The sequence below is a fragment of the Rhodamnia argentea genome, chromosome 7 (assembly GCF_020921035.1).
Source record: "Rhodamnia argentea isolate NSW1041297 chromosome 7, ASM2092103v1, whole genome shotgun sequence".
Taxonomy (NCBI): Eukaryota; Viridiplantae; Streptophyta; class Magnoliopsida; order Myrtales; family Myrtaceae; genus Rhodamnia; species Rhodamnia argentea.
The window spans coordinates 3,023,340-3,050,026 of record NC_063156.1 but is presented as its reverse complement, the minus strand read 5'-3'; the positions used below and the strand labels follow the sequence as shown (position 1 = coordinate 3,050,026).

Sequence of the window (26,687 nt, the reverse complement as noted above, 5' to 3'; positions counted from 1 at the left end):
GACGCATATGCCATAAACGAGTTAGATCGAGATCGACTCACCCGATGAAACCGCAGCAGCTCTCCGTCACGGTCTCTCCCAGTAGATGATAGAGAGAACTCACTTTCTTCCCTTTCATCACTGTCATAGCACCTCGAGAGATCTTCAGCACTCCACCTTCAGCGGTGTACTTACACCCGATATCATCGAGTGTCCCCGGAGAAATAAGGTTCTTCTTGAGCTCCGGTACATGTCTCACGTCTGTCAATGTGCGCACCACGCCATCGTGCATCCGAATCCGAATCGTCCCTATCCCCACAACCTTGCAGGCTGCGTTATTCCCCAACGTAACTCTACTACCATCTGCAGACTGGTAAGTAGTAAACCAGTTCCTATGAGGTGTCATATGATAAGAACACCCCGAATCTAGCACCCATTCATCTCCCGACGAACCCGCAGTCACACACAAGACAGCCTCTGCATCACTAGTGCTCTCTTCAGCAACGTTCGCCACACTAGTTGTAGCTTTACGCTTATCACCTCTGTTTCTCAACTTAGGACATTCTCTCCTCATGTGCCCTTCCTCGTGACACTCAAAGCACTTCACGCGTCCCTTTGACTTTCTATGGCGTGACTTAGATCTGCTTTTACCTCTGCTGCTCTTGGACCCTCGTTGTTGTTCTCTACCGCGAATCACTAGTCCTCGCGCTACATCCTGCGCTAGACTGTCATCTCGCAATTTTCTCTACCACTCTTTAGAAAATAAGGCGGACTTTACCTCTTCCGAGGTAATCGTAGTACGCCCCCGCAATGATGAATCAGCAAAGTGCTCCCATGACTCTGGTAGGGAAGCTAACAACATCATGCCCCGCTCTTCATCATCAAGTGTCTTACCGACGTTCTTCAAATCCATCATGAGTTTATTAAATTCATCTAGATGGGTTCTGATAGACGTACCTTCGATATATCCGAACTGGAACATCCTCTTCAGCATATATAAGCGATTGTTCAAACCCTTCGTTACATAGAGCGCCCGAAGTTTTGTCCACAATGCTGCGGTATCCTTCTCCTCGCCAACCTCTATTAACACTTCATCCGATAAATTCAACAGGATTAAACTTCTAGCTTTTCTCATTACCACATCCTTTTCAGCATCTGTCATCGTTTCGGGCAACTCAGCCTTGCCCTCCAATGCTTCTGCTAAACCTTGGGTTGTCAATAACGCCTCCATCTTGAGGCTCCATAACCCAAAGTTGTTCCTCCCGTTAAACTTCTCAATTTCAGCTTTCACTCCGGACATAATTGCAATCGCAGGATATCCAGATAATAATCGGACAAGCAAAAGCCCCAAATCACAATCTAGAATATCCGAACCTGGTGCTCTGATACCAATTGTTGTAATATAACGCGGAAGCTAACCCGGATCTTGCAAATAAATCAATGCGAAAAGCCTAGAGAAATAACGATGAACAATAAAGGACACCAGAGATTACGTGGTTCGGTCCGAATATCGGTACCTACATCCACGGGAGAGCCAGCAAGAACAATCCACTATAATCGGAGAATCGGAATTACAATCACTCAATACGCTCGTGTTTCCCGCACCTAGATTATACCCAAACCCCAAGTGTTTATAAATAAAACAACTCAATCGGATATACGAAAACTCACGAAGCACAAATATCACCACGTTAGAGAATCCGCTCGTGCGACGCTCCCTGCGGCTTCAAGACTCTTCACCGTTTTGCGACACATCAATGACCAGAGTCTTTTATCTTTCGTACGCCGCTAGGATAGAGTCTACTGTGCGGCTTCTTGGAGCGGCTCCTGTACGAAGTCTGCAATTCTTTGGCGTGCAGAGAAGAAAACCCTAAAAAACAAAACCAACCCCTTTTTGTTTTCTTTTCTTTTCTTCTCCCTTTTTTTTTCTTTTTTTTAATGGCCCATGGGCCCACCAATCTGCAGCCTTGTCTTTTCTATTCTTTAGCCAACTACAGGAAGAAACGTCCACATTCTAAAGTGGGCAAATCTTGAACTTGGTCAAACCGGTCAAACGTAATTATCATATGCAAACGAATTGACTAACCGTCCAAAATCGAGACATAGTTTAACAAATCTGATAACCAGTTTTTGGGTGTGTTAAATGTGTGCATTTAGTAATGTTACCGATGCCACAGAGCGAAATCATCTCCATCAACGACCAACCGATAATGAAGATGTAACCGACGATAACTTTTCCCACAAAAGAGATTGAATCCCCAACAAAGGAAACATGCAACACTTATTTAGAGCATAATCAAGCAATGATATCCGTTCAATCCACCGAGATTGATCGTGGGAATTCGCAATCAATAAGACTGATTGACTTTGTTGAACATGAAATGAGGCACTCGTTAAGGAAACATATAATGGGAAAATTGTCCAAACACTAATAAATAATACAGTTATAAACTTTTCAATTTTGCTAATTTAGTCCTAAATTTTTTGGAGAAATTTCAAAGTAGTCCTTCCAATCATTATCGTTGAAAACCACTAACGTGGCGGTTTGCCACGTAGGACGACCGACGATAACTAAACCATCACCAGCATCTGATGAAAATTGACCAAAATGATTACATTTACAATTGCACACAAATCTGACCAAAAAAAGAAAGAATTTCACACAATGGTTTAATCCTAAAACATTGGGCAATATATTGCCGATGGAACCTCTTTGGACTGAATATTTACGTGGATAGCATTATAATATATTGCAGAAACAGAGAAGTATTATATATGCAAACGTCGATAGCTTTCTAATATCTCATGTTTAGATCAAATTTATCAGATTTTGATCAGATATGTCCTCACATTAATTTTTTCTAATAATTTTTTTTTTGTTCAGAAAACTGAACAAGCCGAGAAGTTCTTACCTTTCTTGGGTCCGCACTGAATTTGGTGCTTGCTGCTGATTTGCCAATAATAATGACGTTTGCAATACATCATACCCGCAATTGGAAGCCATGAAAGCTCAAATCCATAAACAATCTGTTCGTGAATTTAGGCATAGGACCGAGGATGATTGCCATCAACCCACCAAGGTATCATTGCCATAAGCTCTATAGTGCATGCAGTTTCCACGTTCGAGACATTCGCATCAACCATGGCATATATTCGCCTTCTTGTTCTAGAAAAATTCGAAAATTCGACCCCATCAAGGCACGATGAAGCATCAATGTAAAGCCGAGAAGCAACCGCCTTCGTGCATTTCACGATCGAGACAGTTTTGGATGGCTCTCGACCATAGAACATGGACGACTCGTAGTCACAAGCACTATACGGACCATGGTAGCTGAAGTTGCCGCACCACAAGGAGCGGCGAGGAAGAGACGAACAATTGCCCTTTCTCATCCTTACATCGGCAACCCTTATGGTGTAGTTGGTATGGTCGATGTGCCGTATGTAGTACTTACCCGAATACAAATTCAAAATGGTCCGGTTATTTAAGCACAATAGCTCATACTTAGGGTCGCCGCAGATTTTCGGGTCGCCCTTTAGTTGAAACGGGAAGCTTATGTTCGTGACCTTGCGGCAAGAGCTGGTGCACCGATATTGTCTGTGGCAATGCTAAGAGACTGATGTAGAAGACGAAAGAGAAGGAGGAGGAGGAGGAGTTGATCTTTGGGCATTGGTCATGCAATGGGAAAGAAGTGAACACGAATGAAGTAAGAAAATCAAGTGTTTATTGCTGAGATGTAAATAAAAAGATAGGTAAAGACTAGAAAAGAAAAAATCTCAGAGTACAAACTCTTTGTTTGGACGTGTGAGAGAAGGAAGAGATTGGTATTGGTCGGCGGAAAAGTCAAGGTCGGTCAACGGAGGAGACAAAGCATAGAGGGAACTTTATGCCCCACCACCAATCTAAAGTTTCAATCGACCCCCGCACCGGCACAGCTGCGTAGCGAGCTCAGAGCCAAACATGCCCTGCCCCGGTGGCTATGGGGTGGGGCAAGAAGGTGGATTAAGAGATTGGCATTTGACGGTCGAAATGGGAGTCCAAAAGATCATGTTGATTCATCTTTAAATGATAGGATATTCAATTCGATTGGTATGCTTTTTTTTTTTTTTAAAGCTCTCTTTGCTGGCAAAGGGGGAAAAATCAAAATGCTTATCCCCCACAAAATATTCGTCAAATCTCGTGTGTAGAATGATTCATAAAGTCTACGTTCGTTTAATCGGAGAGACAGATTAAATGGTAAGAAAAATCTATACATATTTATACACATAGAGAGAGATTATCATTTTTTTTTTGTCGAAGAGAGATTACTATTCAAGAGTTGTAATTTTTACGCATGACTTTTCATAATCGAGAGACACAATTTGAAAACATAACCTAGGATGGGAATCAGAATGCACTGTAGACATGAGGGTAAATTTCAAATACTTCTTCAGCATTCTAAATACTTGGACCATGGGTAGAATACAACTGAAGGACCATGGATAGAATACACTCATAATTAAGATGCATAAACATAACTATAAACATACACCATCTGATGATGGCCATGACAGGGCAGGTACACATAAAGTATCATCAATACGACCTTTCCTATTTGTCGCATATGTCACGGGATCAGTAGGTTCCGAAACGTGCCTATACTTGTGCAATGCCGGTACTAGTATCCTCGAGATGAGAATCTTCATAAGTCATTGCACTAGTTGATGGAGTGGATGTCATATCATTGCCTTCCCCAGTCCAAGTTCCATCATCTCTTGTCGACACTTCTGTTGGATAAAAGAGTGGCTTGGGAGGTAATTGTAGATCATCTGCTTCTCTTTCCAGCATTTCCAAGACTTTGCGCATCGAAGGGCGGTCGCCAGGACTCCATTGTATGCACCAAAGAGCAACTGTTATCATCTTCTTTACTGTTCTCCTATCCTCCTCTCTAGCTTGCTCCAACGGGATGTCCAATCCTTCGCTAAGTTGCTCATGAACCCACAAAGGGAAGTAAGTTTGACCGGAACACTCTACAACCGCGTCCCAATTCTTCCTTCCACTGGCCATTTCTATCAACAACTTGCCGAAACTATAGACATCCGCTTTGTAAGAGACGCCCCCAAGGTTCTTGTAGACCAGCTCCGGAGCCATATATCCCAAGGTTCCTCTCACACCAGTCAGAGTCACGGTATTGTGGTCCGTGGGATACAATCTTGCGAGCCCAAAGTCGGAAACTTTTGGGGTGAAATCCCTATCAAGAAGAATGTTGTGAGGCTTGATATCAAAGTGTAGAATTTGTACATCGCATCCTCGATGAAGATATTCAATCCCTCTAACTACTCCGAGAGCAATCTCGTACACTTCCCGGCAACCAAGAGAAGTCCCTTCCGCTCGAGAGAAAATATGCTTGTCCAAAGACCCATTGTGCATGAAATCGTAGACAAGAGCTTGTTTGGAGCCCTCGAAACAATAACCAATGAGTCCAACCACATTAACATGGTGAATTCTTCCGATGGTAGCCACTTCGCCGATGAAGTCCCGCCCGTTCGTTTTCCCCTTCTTCAAAATCTTGACGGCCACCTCGCGGCCGCTCCGGAGCTTTCCTTTGAACACGGAACCGTACCCTCCCTCACCTAGCTTGTCCTTGAGGCCGCCTGTGATTTTCCTAATGTCCGAGTAAGAGTACCTTATCGGCAAGAAGTTATTATTGGACTGCAAGAATTCCTCAACATTTTGATCCATTGCTAAGTGTCTTCTCCTCCATTTGCATACTAGCAACGTCAGCACGCATGGGGCTCCCAAGATGAATTTCACAACCATGCACGAAAACACTGTGGGTGTGTTAAATGTTTCTGTTTAAAAATATAAAGTCGATTCCACAATAATAAGACTGTGGTAATATTACCAATGACAAAGAGCCGGATCATCGTATCGAGGGAACGGTCGATCCCTAATCCGCACTTGAGGTTGAATCCGTAACAAGTCCTATCTGAGAAAAATTTAAAAGACGCTTGTTTAGACCATAATCAAGCAATAAGCATATTGGTTCGATTCCCTAATGTTTGTGGGGGGAATTCGAACTAAGTAGATGGACAAAAGAATAAATAACGAAATTATTGTCAATGCGTATAACCAATTTGTGGGCGTGTTAAGTTGTTTGCATTTAGAAAAAAACTAACATTAATTCCAGAACGAGAAGATTGTAGTAATAATGTTACCGATCCCAGTGAGCGCGAGCGGGCCCCAATAAATAGGCTGGGCGATCCGTGAGAGGTAATCGCGGATGCCTCCTGCAAAAGAGTTTGAACATGTGACAAGTGAAAGCTGAAGACAACTTTTGACCCCCAAAAAAAAAAAAAAAGCTGAAAACAATTAAAGCTCCCTTTGATTCCTGAAATTTTTAAAAAATATTTGTGAAAAAGCCGTTTACCAAGAAAATGACAAAATTTTCTATCGTTTGGCTAAAGTCCGAAAATGCTCTGAAAAATGATTTCTACCATTTGGCATGACAATAATATTTCTAGGAAAAATTATCAAATAATTAGTATTTTTAATTATTTTACTTTTTAGTAACTTCTTTTAAAAAACTTTCCCTTTTTTTCTTCTTTCTTCTGTAAGATCGTCGGCTTCTTCCTTCTGCTGTGATTTCTTCACCAGCCAGTTGCCGGCCACAGCGACGGCCGGCGACCCGCCACAATCAAGCTGAACCTCGCCCCGGCGCGCCCGAGGCGGCAAGCTCAGGCCAAGCCTCGCCGGCCTCGAGCAAGGCTTCGAATCGCCAGATCCGGCGAGGCTCGGCTTGAGCTCACCAGCCTTGGGAGAGGCCAAATCTCGCATCGCCGGCCTCACCAGATTTGGCGAGACGAGGCTTCGCTCGACGCTGACTCGCGAGGCCACGAGCTCCAGATCTGATGAGTTCGCTGCAACTCGTGAGGTCTTGATCTCTCCGTGACTCGCCGAGGAGGTAGATGAAGGACACGATGAGGGAGACATGGCGGCGATTGGCAGCAGCGGCTCCGTTGGTTGGGTGAAGAAGATGAGGAAAAAGGAGGGGCCCAGAAAGCAGAAGGCCGCGTGAAGAGGGAAATGGATGAGACGACGTGAGGGGAGAGGGCAGGCACAAGTTTGATAGGAAGAAATTGGAAAATGATTTCCTTCCTTTCACAGATGGAAATCATTTTCCATGGGTTTAGAAAGAACTTTTTCATTGACCGGAAAACATTTTCTTTGACCATGTAATTTCTGCCCCCCAAACATCAGAAATTGGGAAAATTATTTTCTAAGAAAACCTTTTCCACGAAACAAACGCAGCCTAAAAGAACAACCATTTTTTTTTTGGTCGAAAAGGAACAAATACTTAATTAGACACTATCTTAACGGCATTTTCAAATGGGTTTTGTTAGCATAATGGTTTTTGGGTGGTTGCAAAAGTAATAACATATTATGGGCCACAAATTATTAAAAAAGTGGGCTCCACATTTTTTTTTTTCTTTGCCTGCAATAGATTAAAGGACTGTCAGTGTCACATAATTATTTCTCTTTTCAAATCGAGCTCTGGAAGGATATGCTGATGGCGCAAGCTCAATTTCACGAAGATGAAATTTCACATGTTTTGACCAACTATATCCTCACTATTATTATTGTTGTTTTGGTCGCTTTGAGAAAACTGAACAAACTCAAAAGTCCTTACCTTTCAAGGTGCGCGGAACTCCAAGAACCCAATAAAGCTTGAACCCATCAACCATAAGTTCGTGAATTTGCGCATAGGAACGAAGATCATTGCCATCAGCCCACCAATCTATCACTACCACAAACTCTACAGTGCATGCAGTTTCCACAGACGAGACAATCGGATTGACCATGGCATATAATCGCCTTCCCGTGCTTGAGAAATTCGAAAATGGAAGCCCATCAAGGCACGATGAAGTGTCGATGTAAAGCGGAGAATTGACGGCCTTCATGCAGCCCACGATCACTGCGACGAGTGTGTATTCTGTGTGATAATACCCATCCCCATGCAGGATGTATTTGAAGTCGGCGAGAGAGAGTGAGCGGAGAGGAAGAGACGAGCAATTGCCTTTCCGCAGCCCGACATCAGTGACCGTAATCGTGCGGTTGTTATAGTTGATGGAGTGTACATAGTACTGGCCCAATTTCCAATCTAGGACGGTGCGGTTATTTATGCAGGCCAGCTCAAAGTTACGGTCGCTGCAGTCCTTGGGGTCGCCCTTCACTCGAAATGGGTAGTTAATGTTTGCGACCTCACCACAAGAGGTTGTACATCGATTAATTTCGAGGGGGATACCAAAACGCGGCTGTAGAATAAGGAGAAGGAGGAGGAGAAGGAGGAGGAGTTGATCTTTGTGCATAGCTTATGCAATAGCAGAAAGCACGAACTAGTTAAGAGCAAATCTGGGGTTTGGTGCTGAGAGGTGGAATGAGACTGATGAAGATGCTCTCTTTCTTTCTTTAAATAGTGATGAGAGAAGGAGAAAATGGGACGCATCAGACACGGAAAGCAGTGGGAATGGTCGCTGATTAGTCAAAAAGTTCAATCGACCTTGGCCCGTCCTGATCCCCTTCACTTTTCTTCTAGATGAAGACTCGCGTTACGCATTTGGTTTTTAACATATTTTGGTTTTTCATCTTGAAGGTGGTCCAAAAATCTTATTGAAAAATAACGATATTTCCCATGTTCATTCTTTTTATGCAAACCGTAACTTTTTCTAATTTTGAAATTTCATATTCGGAAGTAACATGATTCATCATGCGTTTCCTTACGTACCAGTTCAATATCATTTCATGTGATTAAGTCATGATTAGAGAACATTCTTAATTCAACTTTAAGTGTTACCAAGGAAATGAGATATACACAATTCAAAAGATAATCATGAAGGAAACTAATAATATTTCCTTACGTTAATCATATATAACGCAACAATTTATTATGGGATGTACCTTTGGCACGATCATCTGAAATTTCTCAACATGAAATGATGAACACTATTAGGGAAGCACACGACGAGGACAACAATAACAATACCATAAAGAAAAGATCAATAAAAATTTGAAAAATGTGAATTGTAGACACGACTTTTCATAATTGGAATGGATAATGTGGAAATATGAAAGGACCTCACACTTTTTTATAATAGTAGTGCATTTTCTTGTGTTTGCATCGATCATTCTAAACTTCCATCCAATTACATATCTCTGTCAACATCCCATACCCACAATATTCAAATAACAAATAAGCGAAAACTATTCCATGTTTTCACGGGGTTCCTAAGTCCTAAGACGGACTTAATTAAGCTTATAGCACCTGTACTTTTGGGAGAACATAATGAAAGGTGAGGCTTAATGTTATCATTTAGCAAAATTGATTAATTTCCTAATAATGAGAAGATTGGAGTATGTAGCTTGTTAGAATATTAAAAATTAAACCACGTCTTCATATAAGAGCATAAACTTTTAAAACAGTTGGCGACAATTCCACAAAATCTTATATGATATTAGAGCAGGAGGCCTTATTTGTCCCCTCAATGAAATATTTGCAGTCTTATCGGCCGGTGCTTGGATTTTCATTCATTTTTGAAAACCCTTTTTTTTCGTTTGTAATCAAGTACCCAAGCTTCTCAAAATTGGATTCATTTAGTACTTCCGATGACTAAATCGCCATGTCATGTAGTTTCGATTTATGTGATTCGCTTGCTCAATTATTTCTTAGCAACAATTATGCCAACTTGGCCAACTAATGTGTAGGATGGAGAAAGATAAAGTGGAACGTGGCATCGTCCTAATAAGGCACATTGGTGTCCTAGTGTACAACTAATGGACATTTAACAAAAAAATTTGACCACATCAAATAACGCAGTTATTTTTTTTCTTAACAAAAATACTAGATTCAATCGATTTTGAACAGTCAACACTTGATCGAATAAAAGAAATTGATATTTGGTTGGAAATGTGTAAAACTGGGGTATGCGAGGAGAATCGATGGTCTTTGTGTAATCCTAACTATCACAATTATATGGGTTCGGACCGTTGCTGAAGTGACGACACGACAAAGGGCGGATAAGAAGAGACAACCGGTTACCCATTTACAGCCCAATGCCAACAAAGCTGGATTGTGTGATTTTTCTAGTCAAATCGCTGCACCTAGTACTTGCTCGAGAATAAATCTAAAACAGTGTGATTATTTTCGCAGGTTAGCTTGTAAGCTCCTCAAACCACCTTTTAGTAAAAAAGGGTAGCTTACTTCGATAACATTGCCGCATGAGATGAATTCCCGCATCGATACTACCCGCGTAGAAGAATAACTAGGAACAAAGACAAGTTGCTTTAGCATTGCACTGTCGGTTACATGCACTTGCAAGTTCCAAATTGAATTGGATTTTTTTTTTATCTGAATAATTGGATTGGAAAGCTAGTATAGGTTTTTGAATTATTGTGAAGTGCTCGACTTGTGGGTAAGACTCGTCAAAGTCGATCGACGTGCGGAGACGAGCAACTCGTTGGCGAAACATCCAGGAAAAGCTCGCAGAAGGGAAATTTGGAAAGTTACGACACGGCTGTTATCGTCATCGACTATGACGGGTCGAAAATCAAAGGATGCCCGAGCAACAAGCGCGTCCATCTTTTCCGGGTCCTTCTGGACACTCAGTTTTGTGGTCAACTCATAACTCAAAGTGTACTAACAACATAAATAATCATCCCTAAGTTTAGCTCAATCTATAATTTTACCCTTAAACTTTTAATTTATTTAATGTGATATCTAAATTTTTAATTTATTTACCTCTTGCTGTCAATAATTGTGTTAGGAGAGAAAGGTCAATTCGAGTCCACAACAATTGAGGTCCTAAGGCCTCAACTCAAGACCACAACGCTGGCCTGGAAAACCCATGCCCGAAATTGAGACCCTAGTGCCTAAGCTTGGTAAACTGAGGACTGAGACCGGGATGGACACTCAAAGGGTTGAGCACAAGATAGTCGAGCTGAACTAGGGACTCCGGCTCCAACGCCCGAGACCTTGAGGATTAGACTGCGGTGCCTAGGCCTTGATAAAAAAACATGAGGCCTATAGGCATGCAGTTCTAAATCAAAGTGTTAAAACAATCGAAACCACTAAAACTGAAAACAATTATGCCCAATGTGATTACTAGGAATGAGATTTTGTCAATGGATTACTCCTCACTAAAACCAAATCGGCCTTAAAGTTCTCTTGAAGTCCACTTAGCATCAACCGGAAATAAATCAAAATGGGACATTTGTGTAGACATGAAAGATATCAATTATAGGTGCTCCTAGGTCCCGTAGGCAATTTAGCAGGACCTATCCCACTTTTAGTCGTAATTTTCCTAATAACTTCTCTTAATTTTACACGAAATTATCATAAAGTTGGTGGCATTCGTAGGTACTAAATTAACTTTATGAGTTGTAATTTTACCCATAATGATCATAACTTGTTTACACTTGCAAATTTTTTATGGGTCGTTATTTACTTGTTATAGTGATAGACAATGAAACTTAAAAGAAAAACTTTTATCATTTTTAAGAGCACATTTACCACTAAATAACCTTAGCAACCTAGTAGAAGAAATAAGAATTTAACTCTCCAATCTAGTAATGTTATTAATGGAGATATCAACTTTTGATGTCTCCTACTATTCTCTGACTTAAAATTTTATCTACTTTTCGATGGAACAAAAGGTCAACAAAAGTCTTCAAGATTTATTATCTAGGTAACTGTCTTGTACTCTCCCTTCTTTAAATCGAAGTTGTTGTTTATTATATCTCCTAAATTTTATCATTTCTCTCCATCTGTCATTTTTATTAGTAGTGAGAATTGATGTGCTGAGAAACGACACTTACATAGCGACCACTAGAGTGCTTGGAAGTCATGCGTAGCGTGGATTGTGTGCTAGTTAGTACTTTAAGCAAAGACTCCAAACCCCAAACGCGCTCCTCATATGTATTTGTGACTATTATGATGGATCATAATTACGATACAATCTCATGATTGCCATGAATGGGGAGGTACCCATGCAACATTATTAATAGGATCTGTTTCTATTTGCCTCAAACGTTGCGGGATAAAATAGTACGGAAATGGGTATATTTTTGTGTAATACTAGTAATACACTACTCAAGATGAGAATCTTTGTAAGTTATTACACTAATTGATGAAGTGGGTATAGTATCTTTGCCTTCTGTCCAAGTTCCACCATCCCTTGTCGACACTTCTGGTGGATAAAAGAGTGGCTTGGGAGGTATTTGCAGATAAGCATTTCCAAGACTTTACGCATTGAAGGGCAATCGCTAGAATTCAATTGAATGCACCAATGAGCAACTATCATCATCTTCTTTACTATTCTCCAATGCCATTGTACAAGAGCATCCCAATATACGAGGCGATAGTTAAGATGACATTCAGGATAATATTTCCCGCAAAAGAGATTAAATATGTGATAAAATGAAAGGTGCAAGGGAGGTGGATTTGTTTCGGGACAAGCGTTATGATTAAGAAAAATGTTTTTTTTTCTTGGTGGAATTCTAATTAAATTTTAAAAAATGTATTATTTTTATGAATAAAAAAATTACCTCGGCATCATTTAACTTACTACTTGATCTTAATGGGCATTTTCAAATCAAATTGGCTCTGAAAAGATATATAGACTTAGAGCTCAATTTCACGTGTAGATGAAATTTTACAGGTCTTGACCAGATATGTCCTCACAATTGTTGTTTTTTTTTTTTTTAATTTGAGAAAACTGAACAAACTCAAAAGTTTTTACTTTTGGGTCCACACTGAATTTGGTCCTTGTCGATGATGAACCAATAATAATGATGTGAGCCGATGAGCGTCCCGGGCACTCAGACAGGACAACAAGCATTCGATGACGAGCATGATGCGGATGCCGAACAGCTGGCATCCACCAAGTCAACCGTTGACCGATGACGTGTCGTCGCAACGCCCTCCTGAGCTCATGCACTCGCTGTGCGCCCCCGCCGCACCCGAACCCACCGAGATCAGTTCCCCTTCAGTTGCCTCCCTCTCCTTCTTTCCTTCTCCACGGACCAAAAACCAAACACGAGATCGATCACGTGATCCCAGCCCGAGCCTAGCCCCTCCCGTGCCAACCTGTCACCCATCCGAGCCACGCGCACGGGCTCCAACGTAGGCTCGGACAACCGTTTCGTCCCCGAGCCGCATTCCCAATAAAGAAAAACCCAACGAGTAACGCCACCCCAGTAAAACAACTCGTAACAAAACAACTATTATTAAAAAATAAAAAAAGAAAAAAAGAAAAAGGGAGAAATGCGTAACCAAAGACGATCTTAGTAGTTGAAGTAGGTGGCAGCCCGTCATCAACAACCCTAATCGTGTAGTTGGCATGGTCGACATATCGTACATAATACTTACCTAGGTAAAAATCAAGAACGGTATAGTTATTTATGCAAGCAAGATCATAGCTAGAATCGCCGTAGATTTTCGGGTCGCCCTCAATCTAAATAGATAGTTTATGTTCGCGATCTCACCGCAAGAGGTGGTACACTGATTTTTTTTACGGGAATACTTAAAGACTGATGTAAAAGATCGATCGAGAGAGAGATCGATCTCCGAGGACAACTAATTGTGTGGAGGTGAGAGATTTGGGATGCAACGACCGACGATAATGGGACGTATGAGAGACGGAAAAGTTTGGGAGGGGTCTGTTGATAAGTTAAAAGCCGGTCAACGCTCGAGACAATTATGAAGTGTCAACGAATTAAAGTGCAATTGTCCTGGGCCCAGCACTAGGGGTGATCAACTTTTGAGGAAGGCCAATTCCGCCATCGAAAACAGCCGATTCAGCTCCCGGATTGGATCGATCCAATTTAGGATTTTGATAATTTTTTTTCTTTACTCTTTCAAAGAAAAGGAAAAAAAAATCAATTCGGGTCTGCACCTGAAACCAAGAAGGGGACCGAAACCGCCTAGAAGACACGTGTGATGTAATTAGTTTGTAAATAGTTCGTAAATAGTTCGCTTTTTCCAGCTTCAAGATGTTAAAATATCGCCGAAGGACACTAGAAATGTCAAAATTTATATACGGCGCTCATTTTGATGCCAATTTTTTTTATCACTCAAGTGCCATTTTTTTTTTAAACGGTTGCTCCGACGAGATTTACCGAAATCTTATGTGCCATCTACGTAGCTTGCCGGAGGATCTCGATCAACAATAAAAAAAGCTAAAAATTTAAAATTAATAAAAAAAAATAGAAGGGTTGTAGTGGTGATGGCATGCATAGCTCTCGCACCACCGTCGGAGGTTGTGGAGCCTCGACTAGTGGCCGATTTTCCCCACCGACCGCAAGTGAGGCCTCGTTGTCGTTGGGTGAGTCGAGGTCCTCACCCGCAATCGATGGGGGTCATCGTACACCGGTTGAGGCTCGATGACCCCCGCCGGGCCGAGGCTCGATGACCCTCGCCGGCCATCCCCCACCCTCGTCGGGCATTGCCGTCGATGGTGGGATGGCTGTGGCAAGGGCTCTCTCGCCACTATGCCAAGCCCTTCTTTTTGTTTTTTTGTTTATTTTTGAAAGTTAATTTAATTTTTTTTAAAATGGCTTATTTTGTAAAATGTCAGTCCATGTGGACTGAATTTTTTTTTAAAAAATTGCCAAGTGGACTGAATTTTTATAAAAAAAATTTCACATAATATTAAAAGATTAATAATAAATGTCACGTGGACCGTTTGGCCGGAATCTCTCGCTATTGGCATTTAAGTGATCGTTTTTTCTCCGAGTTGACATTTGAGTGAGTCAACGAAAATTTTGGCATCAAAGTGAGCATCGTACACAAACTTTAACACTTATGATGTCATTCCGCCTTAAAATATCATATTAAAATAATAATTTTGCCCTAGTTTATTCTATTTCACTACAACCATAATCTTTTCTAATTTTAAAATTGTATTTTTGGATGCCACATGGTCCACGCCTTCCTTACGAACCATAGTATAATGTCATGTGCGTTGCACATGTTAAGATCACATATTTTCTTGAGGATGTGCATATATCATGCGATTAAGTTACCAGCAATTAAAGAGTAGGAGAGAGAAATAGGATTGCATTTGGAACTAGAATTGTAAAACCTGAGCGCAATTGATAATTGAATTCTTAGGCATAAGACTGGTGAATCAATCGAACAAATAAAGTATTGGCGATCAATAAAATAGAAGTATGTTTATTGACACCATAGATAATATCCTTACAGCTACATATTTGCAACGAGATATTTGTGATACGTCTTATATCAGAGAAATATTAGATATTCAAAATGAAAAAGCAACTCTAAATTTTTTATATACCATTGCCATAAAAATTTCATATTCTCCAAAATAGTTTTAAGTCATTATTCTATTTGAAAGCAGAATAATTTGCAAGCCGTATAGTTATACAATTAGGCATATTGTAACAATGTGTTTTGAAGACCGTAATGATGATATTTTCACAAGAACGTCATGAATTCTGATGTAGAAGATAATATCAATTTAAACTTGACAGAAATTGAAAAAAAAAAAAGGAGTGGCTTACAGTAATCAAATTAGAAATAAAATTCTTTTCTTCCACTTGCTAGCCCAAAAAAAAAAAAAAATGTTCCCCTCGAATGTTCGTTCCATGGTTAGATAATCGTAAACCCAGGATAGGAAGTAAATCTTGCTCAAATGCTTTGGTCTACATCCAGATTCTTCTTCCTACCAGTCATTTCCATCAACAATTTGCCGAAACCGTAGACATCAGCTTTGTAAAAATGCCCCCGAGGTTATTATAGACCTGCTCCGGAGCCGTGCATTCGAAGGTTACTCCCGAGGCGGTTAGAGACACGGTGGTTACTGTTTAGCCTGCCAGGGTACAACCTCGCGAGCTCAAAGTTCAATACATTGGGAGTGAAACTCTTGTTGAGAAGGTTACTGTAAGGCTTGAAATCAAAGTGCAGAAATTTACGTGTCGCGTCCTCAGTGAAGATATTCAGTCCTGCTACCATGGAATTTGGAATGCATCAAACACTTATCACCATGCTCATAAAAGCTCAGCGCTTAACAATTTTGAAACAGCAATCCTAGATTAAATGCAATTTCAAAAAGATTGCAAGAATCAAAGGAATCACGAAGCGACCCATACGTGGCGACCACTGGACTGGAGTCTCATGGAGCCACACGTAGCGCAGGATGTGTGCTAGTTGGGTTTCAAAGGAAAGACTCCAAAGCCCAATCTCATTCCTCATAACACTGTACTTAAAATCGTCACTAGGATTTCCATTGGATTCGAAAGTCAGTATAATAGATGATACTTTAATATGATGATACAATCTGATTAAGATCCATAAACATAGTCGCAACACATATATAGTCCGATAATAGCCGGGAAAGAGGAGCTACACATAAAGCATTATGAACACTACCCGTTTCTATTTGCCACATATGTCACGGGATCAAATGGTATTGATACGTGCCTATGCTTGTGTGATGCTAATACTAGTAACCTCAAGATGAGAATCTTCATAAATTGCTGCACTAGTTGATGAGGTGGATATAGTATCGCTGCCTTCCTCAGCCCGAGTTCCGTCATCTCTTGTGGACACTTCTGTTGGATAAAAGAGTAGCTTGGGAGGTAATTGTAGATCATCTGCTTCTCTTGCCAGCATTTCCAAGACTTTGCACATCGAAGGGCGATCACTGGGATTCAATTGAATGCACCAAAGAGCAACTATCATCATCTTCTTTACTATTATCCTACCCTCCTCACTAACTTGTTGCATTGGGATGTCTAATCCTTCATTAAGTTGGTGATGGACCCATAAAGTAAAGTAAATCTTGCTAGAATGCTCTGTGTCTGCTTCTAGATTCTTCCTGCCACTAGCCATTTCCATCAACAATTTACCAAAACTATAGACATCAGCTTTGTAAGAGACGCCCCCGAGGTCCCCGTAGACTAGCTCTGGTGCCATGTATCCTAAAGTTCCTCTTGCGGTAGTCACGGATATGGCGTTGTAGTCCGTAGGATACAATTTGGCAAGCCCAAAGTCAGAAACTTTTGGATTCAAATCCCTGTCGAGAAGAATGTTGTGAGGGTTAATATCAAAGTGTAGAATTTGAATGTCGCATCCTCGATGAAGATACTCAATCCCTCTAGCCACTCCGAGAGAAATCTTGTACACTTCCTTGCAATCAAGAGAAGCCCCGTGAGAAAATATGCTTATCCAAAGACCCATTGTGCATGAAATCATAGACAAGAGCTTGTTTGGAGCCCTCGAAACAATAACCAATGAGTCCAACCACATTAACATGATGAATTCTTCCGATGGTAGCCACTTCGCTAATGAAGTCCTGCCCGTTCGCTTTCCCTTTCTTCAAAATCTTCACGGCCACCTCACGGCCGCTTCGGAGTCTCCCTTTGAATACAGAACCATACCCTCCTTCACCTAGCTTGTTCTTAAGACGGTTTGTGATTTTCTTAATGTCTGAATAAGAGTACCTTATTGGCAAGAAGTTATTGTTAGATTGCAAAAATTCCTCAATGTTTTGATCCATTGCTAAGTGTCTTCTCCTCCATTTGCATATTAGCAACGTCATCACACATGGGGCTCCCAAGATGAATTTCACAACCATGAACGCAAACACTGTGGGTGTGTTAAATGTTTGCATTCATAAATATAAAGTCGATTCCACAATGATAAGATTGTTGTAATATTACAGGTGACAAAGAGCGAGATCATCATATCGAGGTAACCGTTGGTCCCTATTCCGCAATTGAGGTTGAATTTGTAACAAGTCATATCTGAAGAAAATTTAAAAGACACTTGTTTAGACCATAATCAAGCAAATGAGCATATCGGTTCGATTCCCTAATATTTGTGGGCGGGATTCGAACTAAACAGATAGACAAAAGAACAAATAAGGAAATTATTGCCATAGGTATAACAAATTTGTGGCGTGTTAAATATTTTTCATTTTTCGATTAAAAAAATTTTGCATTTAGAAAAAAACTAAAATTAATTCCACAATGAGAAGATTGTATTAATATGTTACCGATCCAGTCGAGCGGGTACCCGTAAATAGTCCAAGCTATCCTTGAGAGGAAATACTGGATGCCTCCTACAAAAGAGTTTGAATATGCGACAAGTGTAAGCTGAAGAAAATTTAAAAAAATAGTAAAAAAACTTAATTAGACATTTAAGTGCTTGATCTTAACATGCATATTCAAAAGGATTTTGCTAGCTTAACAGTTTTTGGGTGACAATAAGAGTAACAACATATTGTGAGACAGATTATTGATAGAGCGGACCTCGGAACGACTCTTAATTATTATTATTTGTCACATAATCATTTCTTTTTTCAAATCCCATGGGATCTGAGAAGATATGTAGATGGCCCGAGCTCAATTTCTTTTTTTTTTTTTGTCTGTACATTCGGAAGCCCGAGATCAATTTCACGAAGATGAAATTACGGAGAAGTAGGTGAAAATTCCTGCAAAAAAGAGTGAACATGTGACGACCGAAAGCTGGAGAAATTAACAAGACTCTTATTTAGACCATAACAAGCAATGAGTACATCAGTTCAATCCATTAGCGGAATTCTAATAAAAACAAATCAGTAAATAATGTATTTATCGTTATAATTATAAAATATCACAATAGGATTAACCTAACTACTTGATCTAAATGGGCATATTCACATCACATGGGCTCCGAGAAGATATCCAGATGACCGAGCTCAATTTCACGTTTAGATCAAATTTCGCAGACTTTGCTCAGATATGTCCTCACAATATATATATATTTTTATCTATTTATTTTGAGAAAACTGAACAAACTCAAAAGTTCTTACCTTTCTTGGGTCCGCACTGAATTTGGAGCTTGCTGTTGATGTCCCCATAATAATGGCCTTTGCAATACATCTTAACCGCAATTGGAAGCCATGAAAGCTCAAATCCATAAACCATCTGTTCATGGATTTGGGCATAGCACCGAAGATTACTGCCATCGATCCACCAAGGTAACATTGCCATAAGCTCTATAGTGCATGCAGTTTCCACGTCTAAGACATACGAACCGACCATGGCATATATTCGCCTTCTTGTACTAGAAAAATTCAAAAATTCGACCCTATCAAGGCATGATGAAGCATCAATGTAGAGCGGAGAAGCAACTGCCTTCGTACAGTTCACGATCGAGATGGTGTTGGATGGCACTGGACCATCGAGGCTGGACCACTCGAAGTCACAACCACTATAAGATCCACTATACGGATCTTGGTAGCTGAAGTTGCCGCATGACAAGGAGTAGCGAGGAAGAGACGAACAATTGCCCTTTCCCATCCCTACATCGGCAACTCTGATGGTGTAGTTGGTATGGTTGATGTGCCGTACATAGTACTCACCCGAATACAAACTCAAAACGGTCCGGTTATTTAAGCAGGATAGCTCATACTTAGAGTCGCTGCAGATCTTCGGATCGCCCTTCAGCCGAAACGGAAAGCTTATGTTCGTGATCTCGCCGCAAGAGCTGGTGCACTGATTATTCTCTGTCGCGATGCTAAGTGATTGATGTAAAACAAGAAAGAGGAGAAGGAGGAGGAGATGATCTTTGGGCATTGGTCATTCAATGGGAGAGAAGTGAACAAGAATGAAGTAAGAAATTTAAGTGTTTAGTGTTGAGTATGTAAATAGAAAGATAGGTAAAGGTTAGAGAAGAAGAAATTTCTCAAACTACAAACTCTTTGGGTGGATGTGAGTGATTTGGGGTGTGCGGAAAATATTGGGATTGGTCGGCGGAAAAGTCAAGGTCGGTCAAGGTAGGAGGCAAGCACAAAGTGAGACTTTATGCACCGCCACTAATCTAAAGTTTCAATCGACCTTGGCCTGGGCCACCCCGGCACAGCTGCGCCGCGAGCTCAGAGCCAACCTTGCCCCGCCCTGGTAGCTATGGGGCGGGACAAGAAGGGTGGATTAGGAGATTGAAATTTGACGGTTTGAAATGAGAGCTGAAAAGATCATGTTAATTCATCTTTCAATGAATTACGCCTTTTCCGATAAAAAGAAAATAATCAAGGGTTTGTCATGGAGAGGTAGAATGAGAGAGATAAAGATGCCCTGTTTCTTTCTCGAAATAATGACGAGAGAAGGCAAAAGTGGGATGCATCAGACACGGAAAAGCTGTGGGAATGGTCGCTGACAAGTCACAGTCAAATCGACTTTGGCCCGTCATGCAAGGCGATCGACTTGACTTTACATGTGGCCGAAGACTCGCGGGATGCATTCGGTCTGAACATACCTTCCTTTTTCATCCTGAAGGTGGTGAAAAAAAAAAACCTTATAAAAAATAATGACTTTTCCAATGTCTATTCCTTATTAATACAAATCTCAAGTTTCCAAATTTTGAAATTGCATATTCGGATGTAATATGATTCATGCCTTTTTCTTACGTACCAGTACAATGCCATGTGGTTAAGTCGTGATTGGAGGGCTCTTTAGAGTGTTAATGAGAAAACAATATATATTTAATTTAGAAGATAATCGTGAAGGAAACAGTGCGAATATTTTCACAGCCAGAAGGCTCAAAGGAAGAAACGAAATGTCAACAAGCCAAATTGTGTGGTTTTTGTAGTCAAATCATTGGCACATAGTACTTGCTCGATAATAAATCTAAAACAGTGCAATTATTTTCACAGGCTAACTCGTAAGCTTCTCGGAACACCTTTTAGTCGAAAAGGGTAGCTTATATTGGTAACATTGCCACATGAGGTGAATTTCCCTAATCGATACTACCAATGTGGAAGCACAACTACTAATAAAGATAAGTTGCTTTAGCATAGCAATGTTTGTTGCATGCACTTGCAAGTCACGAATTGAATCGGACTGGAAAGCTAGCATAAACAAAGGAGCGATGATATAGTTACTTCCAACTGTTCTAAAAGTCTAAATTATTAGATGAATAAGTTGGGACGTAAATAGAGATCCGAAAAGATTTAAAGTGAAATTTTGTGAGATCACTACCAACTGCTTCGATAGTTTAAATTGTTAAATGAAAATGTAATTTAATATTAATTATTTCATCGATGGGTTGGTCAATCTCACATAGACGAATAAATCTCCAAACTACTACTACTTGTGCATTATTGTGAATTGAATGACTTGGGGGTGGGCCTAATAAATATGATTGAAGGATGATTGAAGAAGTCAAGTGTGGGACTCGAAAGCCGACGCATCAAAGTCGATCAACCTGCGTAGAGGAGCACCAGAGAATCGGAAGAAAAAGCGAAAAGATCATGCATTGCGAACCATCCTGGAAAAGCTCGTAAAAGAATAATTTGGGAAGCTGCCAAACAGGTGTCATCGTCATCGACTATGAATATGATGGGCCAAAATTCAAAGGATGGAGATTATATAAATGATCTTTGAACTTTGATATAATGTACACTGTCGCCTATAAACATTTAATTTGTTCAATACGATCCCCGAACTTTATTTCAATGTGCAATGTCGTCCCTAAACTTTCAATTTTTTCAGTGCATTCGCTGAACTTTTAGTAGATGTTCAATCCACTCCTTAAACTACATAAAAATGTACGATAGTCACCCTAAACTTGAATTAATGGAAGGGCAATATTAAATAAAATGGATGGCATTGAACAAATTAATAGTTCAAGAACGACAATGCACATTGGTGATGACCGTGAACTATCAAAAGGGGTATTTTTCCTTGTACCGTGCTTCGCAAGTTGGAATAAGAGATGACAATGATTGGCTCTTTATTCAGAAGATTTACTTTTGGCATTGTTTAGTTGTTTGATTCCCGTAAAATTGGATTTGTCAAAGAATGAAAATTCAATTCCTAAATTTTCCATTTAGAAGAAAGGGATTTGGATCGCCTAACATTGAGATTTTCGTGACATGCTCACCATTACTCAAATCAGGCCGTCCAAATGAAAATAGATGGTCAAGAATGGGCCACGTCATTTATTGAGGGCGAGGGAAAAAATTTAGGCGGGAATTTTTTTGGGATTTGAAAAATTTTGAATCCCAACCCTCTCTCAAATCATGCTGTCCATTTTCATTTGTACGGCCTAATTTAAGTAATGGTAAACATGTCATGAAAACTCTAATTTTAGGCGATCCGGATCCAAAAGAAAGACTACCGTAGCAGCTAGAACACTTTGCATAATAGGATTTCTTTTTGAAAAATTATATCAGTAAATTACCTAGCAACCTTTGATAAAATTCCAATATCATCATAATTATACTCTATCACCACCAAAGTCATGGAAAAGTCTAAGTCCATTACCTCTTGCTATCACTGACTCTGAAACAAGCATCTCACTAATGATACTTAAGGTTTCATGGTATCATCTCCTCATTCGATTTTGTAGAGAATGTCATGGATCAATGTATATACCGGAAGATCGGTGGGAGTAAAATTTGTTTCCTTGTGCTATATGTGGATGATATTTTACTTGCAACCAATGATATGGGGGTGCTACATGAGGTGAAACAATTTCTCTCTAAGAGTTTTGACATGAAGGATATGGATAAGGCATCTTATGTCATTGGCATTAATCTATAGGGATAGAACTCGAGACATTTTGGGACTGTCTCAAGAAATCTATATTAATAAAGTCTTAGAGAGATTTCGGATGAAAGATTTTTCATCGAGTATAACACCTATTGTGAAGGGTGATAGGTTCAATTTGAATCGGTGCCCGAGGAATGATTTAGAAAGGAAACAAATGAAATACATTCCATATGCTTCTGTTGTCGGAAGCTTAATGTATGCTCAGGTTTGCACTTGACCTAACATTGCGTTCGCTGTGGGAATGTTGAGAAGATATCAGAGTAATCTAGGTATTGACCACTGGAGAGCTGCAAAGAAGGTGATGAGGTACCTTCAAGGTACAAAAGGTTACATGCTTATGTATAGGCGAACCGACATTCTGGAGGTAGTTAGTTATTCGGATTCGAACTTTGCTGGTTGCGTTGATTCTTGAAAATCAATATCTGGATACATCTTTATGTTTGCTGGTAGAGCCGTATCATGGAGGAGTGCGAGGCGGACCTTAGTCTTTACTTCCACTATGGAGGCTAAGTTTGTTTCTTGTTTTGAGGCCACCTTACATGGTGTGTGATTGAAGAGTTTCATTTCGGGGCTTAGAGTTGTGGATTCCATTATTGGGCCATTAAGATTGTTTTGTGACAATTCAGCTGCAATTTTCATGGCTAGAAACCACAAGAGTGGTAATCGAAGCAAGCACATCGACATTAAGTATTTAGCCATAAGGGAACGTGTTAAGGAAAGGAAAATGGTCATAGAACACATTAGCACCGAATTGATGTTAGTTGATCATTTGACTAAAGGCATGCCACCAATAAGATACAAGGATCATGTGGTTATGATGAGAATATGTCTTATCATGTAATTTTATTCATATGTATGAATTTATGAAACTCTTATTTATTTATTATGTTTTTCTCAATTCTGGTGTACACATTCATTTATTCTAAAAAAAATTTGCCATCTTTGACTTGGAATAAACTTAAAGTTTATCCGTTAAGTAGACCTAGAATAAGCATAGGGTTATTCATTAAGTTGTGTTATTACATATGGGTTGATTTAGATGAGATAAGGTGCATTGTGATACATGGAAGATACCACTTGTTCTAAGAGGACATATTGCCATGATTCATGTACTTTGTCTTCAGCATAACTTCTTGCGAATTTAGTTCAATATTTCGTTTTATGAAATGTTGGGATGAAGTCGGAGAATATTATAATATTTATAGATAATGTGATCCCACATTTGATTTTATTAACATTTCATTGATTGCATTAACTTAAGTGATAACTATTCTCGCCCAAGAGTCACAAAGCCCAAAAGGTACGATAACGTCTTGATGGACGACGTTATCCGAAGGGCTACGTGTTAGCGGTCTGCCCTAGGAACTAATCAACGTTGATGCTCTAACATTAGTTGTGGATTAGGTTGTGTCGAAAATCGACCTTCACTATACTTAGGTAGTCATAATGTGTTGCTAGAGACCGCTTATGACTTGTGGGCCAAAATGGTTTTTTGGCACACTGCTAATGTCTAGTGAACCTACAGGGTCGCACACAATAGCGAACCGAGTTTATATTTTCTACGTGCCTTGATTTACTTAAGAAGTAGATTTTAATTTATTCTCCTATTCTAAATATCTACGCGATCGTGCGTGTCATGAGATAACGATGAAACGCACGATTGGAGATAGACGGTTTGGCGGGCCCGAGCCGCCCGGCCCCACTTCTTTTATTACGCGTAAATATTGACGCGTATATAAAGACATGGAAAAACCCTAGAGAGGTTGATGAGAATAAAAACGCAGAGAGTCATGCTCTGTTGAGAGATCTTTGAGAGAGTTTCGGAGATCAAAAAGGCAATCAAGGAGGAGAAGTTCCAAGATCCGTAAGCTAGCACTTGGATCGTTAGAGACTTCAATTCGTGTGTGTGGATACCGATAGAGGCGCAACACTTGAGGCGCTAATCCGGACACAATCGATCATCAATTTAACTTCGATCCGCAAAAGGTACGCCTTGAACTTCGATTGATTTCAATATACGCATGGGTCCTGTTTAGGGTTTCGGTTTAGATTTATATTCCGCTGCGTTTTGACAAAAGAAACCCTATCACTACGAAGGGAGAATATAAAAGGGTCATTGAAGCCAAACCCTCTCATTGTTAGTTTTCATTCTAACATACATACAGAATGTACATTTCTGCAGTAAACACACACCATCGCATAGAGAGGGCAATTGGCTAGAAGCACCCATTGTCAATCGTTCATCACTCCGCGAATTTCGATTTGTCAATCGTTTTTATCAATGGCTGGAGGTAAGTAAAGATTCCTTACGTTTCGGCATTCGGTTCTGATTATAGGTGATTTTGTTTTGACAACGTATAATTAGGACATTCAGTCTCTATAATTTCTTACAACTTCTTCCACCGGAACGACCAATCCTTCACCGAGTTGGTCATGAACCCACAAAGGAAAGTAAATCCGATTGAAGTACTTTGAAAACGCGTCCACATTCTTCCTCCTCCTGGTCATTTCCATCAGCAATTTTCCAAAACTTTAGACATCGGCTTTGTAAGAGACGCCCCCAAAATTCTTAAAGACGAACTCCAAAGCCATATATCTTAAGGTTCCTCTTGTAGTAATAGACACGGTGTTGCAATCCGAGGGATGCAGTCTTGCGAGCACAAAGTCGCAAACTTTTGAGGTGAAATCTCTGTCGAGAAGAATGTTGTCCTAGCGAAACAATGCGACCGTTCACAAAAGAGTCGCAATTATTTTTCTATTATTTTAAATTTCGGATTTTAATTTTAATTTCTTACGACCTTTGAAAGGTTACAACTTTTTCAGACATGAAAAGGTGCATCCAAATCACTAGTCCTCAAACATGAAGAGTTGTGCTTGAATTTATAGTTTTCAAACGCAAAGAGTTGTATTCTTTTCAGACGCGAAAAGTTGTGTTCCTCTTGCTATTATATATTAAATGATTCTTTTCAATAATGATTTACTTCAACTTCTATTTTTTTTTTCAAAGAGATACGGCTGTCTTTTCCATTATTTCACTTTAAGAGTTCGTAGAAAAATATTAGAATAACTATCTGATATTCTCATTCCGAAATTATGTTGTGTCCTCGGACGATTTTTGCTAGTACCCATTAGCAACATTGTGAGACAAATAATTCATTAAAAAGAGTGTTATCACGCCTCTAAATCTGATTTCATTTCTTCCCATTCATTCACTAAATATTTTCTAAATACCCAGGGAGCCAGTAGACACAAGGTAGGTTTTAGGTTCCGGGGTACAAAATTTGGGAAATCAGTTCTGATGGGTAAGATACTGGAAGGAGCCTAGAATCACTCACTCCTAAATGCACTTGCGGCTACACCTGTCACCGGCGTCCCCACCATGCACGTGTTGCACAGCGTGGCCACCGATTCCCCTCCACCGCTCATCCTCTTCTTCGTCTTCTTCTTTTGGGCGAGTGTCCAATGGTAACTTTGATCTGAGAGTGGAGATGGAATCTGGAAAAGAGGAGAGATCTGACTAAGATCACGAGAGAGAAGGATAAACGAGAATCGGAATGTATTATTTTCATTTTTTTAGCTTAATTTTCGAATTATCCTTTACTGTGTTTGAGTCTAGAAACGATCTCCATCGCCAAAGGAAGAGATTTTTTATTTTGGTCGGAAGCTAAAGGAGAGAGATTAGCAGGAAGCAAAAAGTAACGCGATCTTTCCGTTATTTCGGATTTGTTCCCCTAACTTTTTGTTATTTTGCTCTGTATCGCAAATTAAGGAACTTGTTATAAGTGTTCTTCGGGTTTCCCATCCTTTAAGTCTCAGTTTGTTTCGCGAGAAACAAGTGATTTGGGAAACATTTTCCTGAAAATGATCATGTGCATCACTTAAAATAATTAGCCAATGACAAATTATTTCATTACCAACGGAGCCTAAACAGAAGTTTATCATCTCTTTGAAGATCTTATCATCTCCCCATCCATCATTTTTTGACATTATTCGAAGCCACATTTGGAGCGCAACGAAGCCATGCGAATGTGGCGGTTGGAGTGCCATGAAGCTACGCGAAGCGCGGGTTGTGTGCTGATTAGTTTTGAAGCAAAGACTACGAAACCCAAACTCGCTC

At 40.1% G+C, this 26,687-nt stretch overlaps 3 protein-coding genes across 4 annotated transcripts in view; all 3 read right to left on the bottom strand.

The window, feature by feature from the left end:
- The window catches only part of LOC125315872 (rust resistance kinase Lr10-like), a 61,369-nt gene extending 42,379 nt beyond the window's left edge, over positions 1–18,990 (bottom strand). Inside the window, exon 1 of one of the 2 annotated variants that reach the window (XM_048281964.1) lies at positions 18,829–18,990. The gene's annotated coding sequence lies outside the window, so the exon portion shown is untranslated. Of the gene's footprint in view, positions 1–2,891; positions 2,932–18,828 lie in introns of those variants that run through there. The other variant, XM_048281963.1, reaches the window with a different exon arrangement.
- Positions 4,613–8,325, bottom strand: LOC115734068 (rust resistance kinase Lr10-like). The gene is made up of 3 exons (XM_048281836.1): positions 7,647–8,325; positions 6,175–6,246; positions 4,613–5,808 (listed from the first exon to the last, which is right to left on the bottom strand). Exons 1-3 carry the CDS (start codon positions 8,323–8,325, stop codon positions 4,613–4,615), a joined length of 1,947 nt encoding a protein of 648 aa, XP_048137793.1.
- Positions 18,815–19,594, bottom strand: LOC125315844. The gene has a single exon (XM_048281835.1). It carries the CDS (start codon positions 19,592–19,594, stop codon positions 18,815–18,817), a length of 780 nt encoding a protein of 259 aa, XP_048137792.1.
- Between the last annotated feature and the right edge of the window lie 7,093 nt (positions 19,595–26,687).

What these genes read in the sequence shown, in the direction of transcription:
- LOC115734068 (XM_048281836.1), bottom strand. Translation starts at nt 8,325, where the DNA reads ATGCACAAAGATCAACTCCTCCTCCTTCTCCTCCTCCTTCTCCTTATT. An exon ending in AGTTCCGCGCACCTTGAAAG is followed by an intron (nt 6,247 to 7,646) that starts GTAAGGACTTTT and finishes ACTCTTTTGCAG; the next exon opens with GAGGCATCCGCGATTACCTC. An exon ending in GCTCGCGCTCACTGGGATCG is followed by an intron (nt 5,809 to 6,174) that starts GTAACATTATTA and finishes ATTTTTAAACAG; the next exon opens with AAACATTTAACACACCCACA.
- LOC125315844 (XM_048281835.1), bottom strand. Translation starts at nt 19,594, where the DNA reads ATGCCCAAAGATCATCTCCTCCTCCTTCTCCTCTTTCTTGTTTTACAT.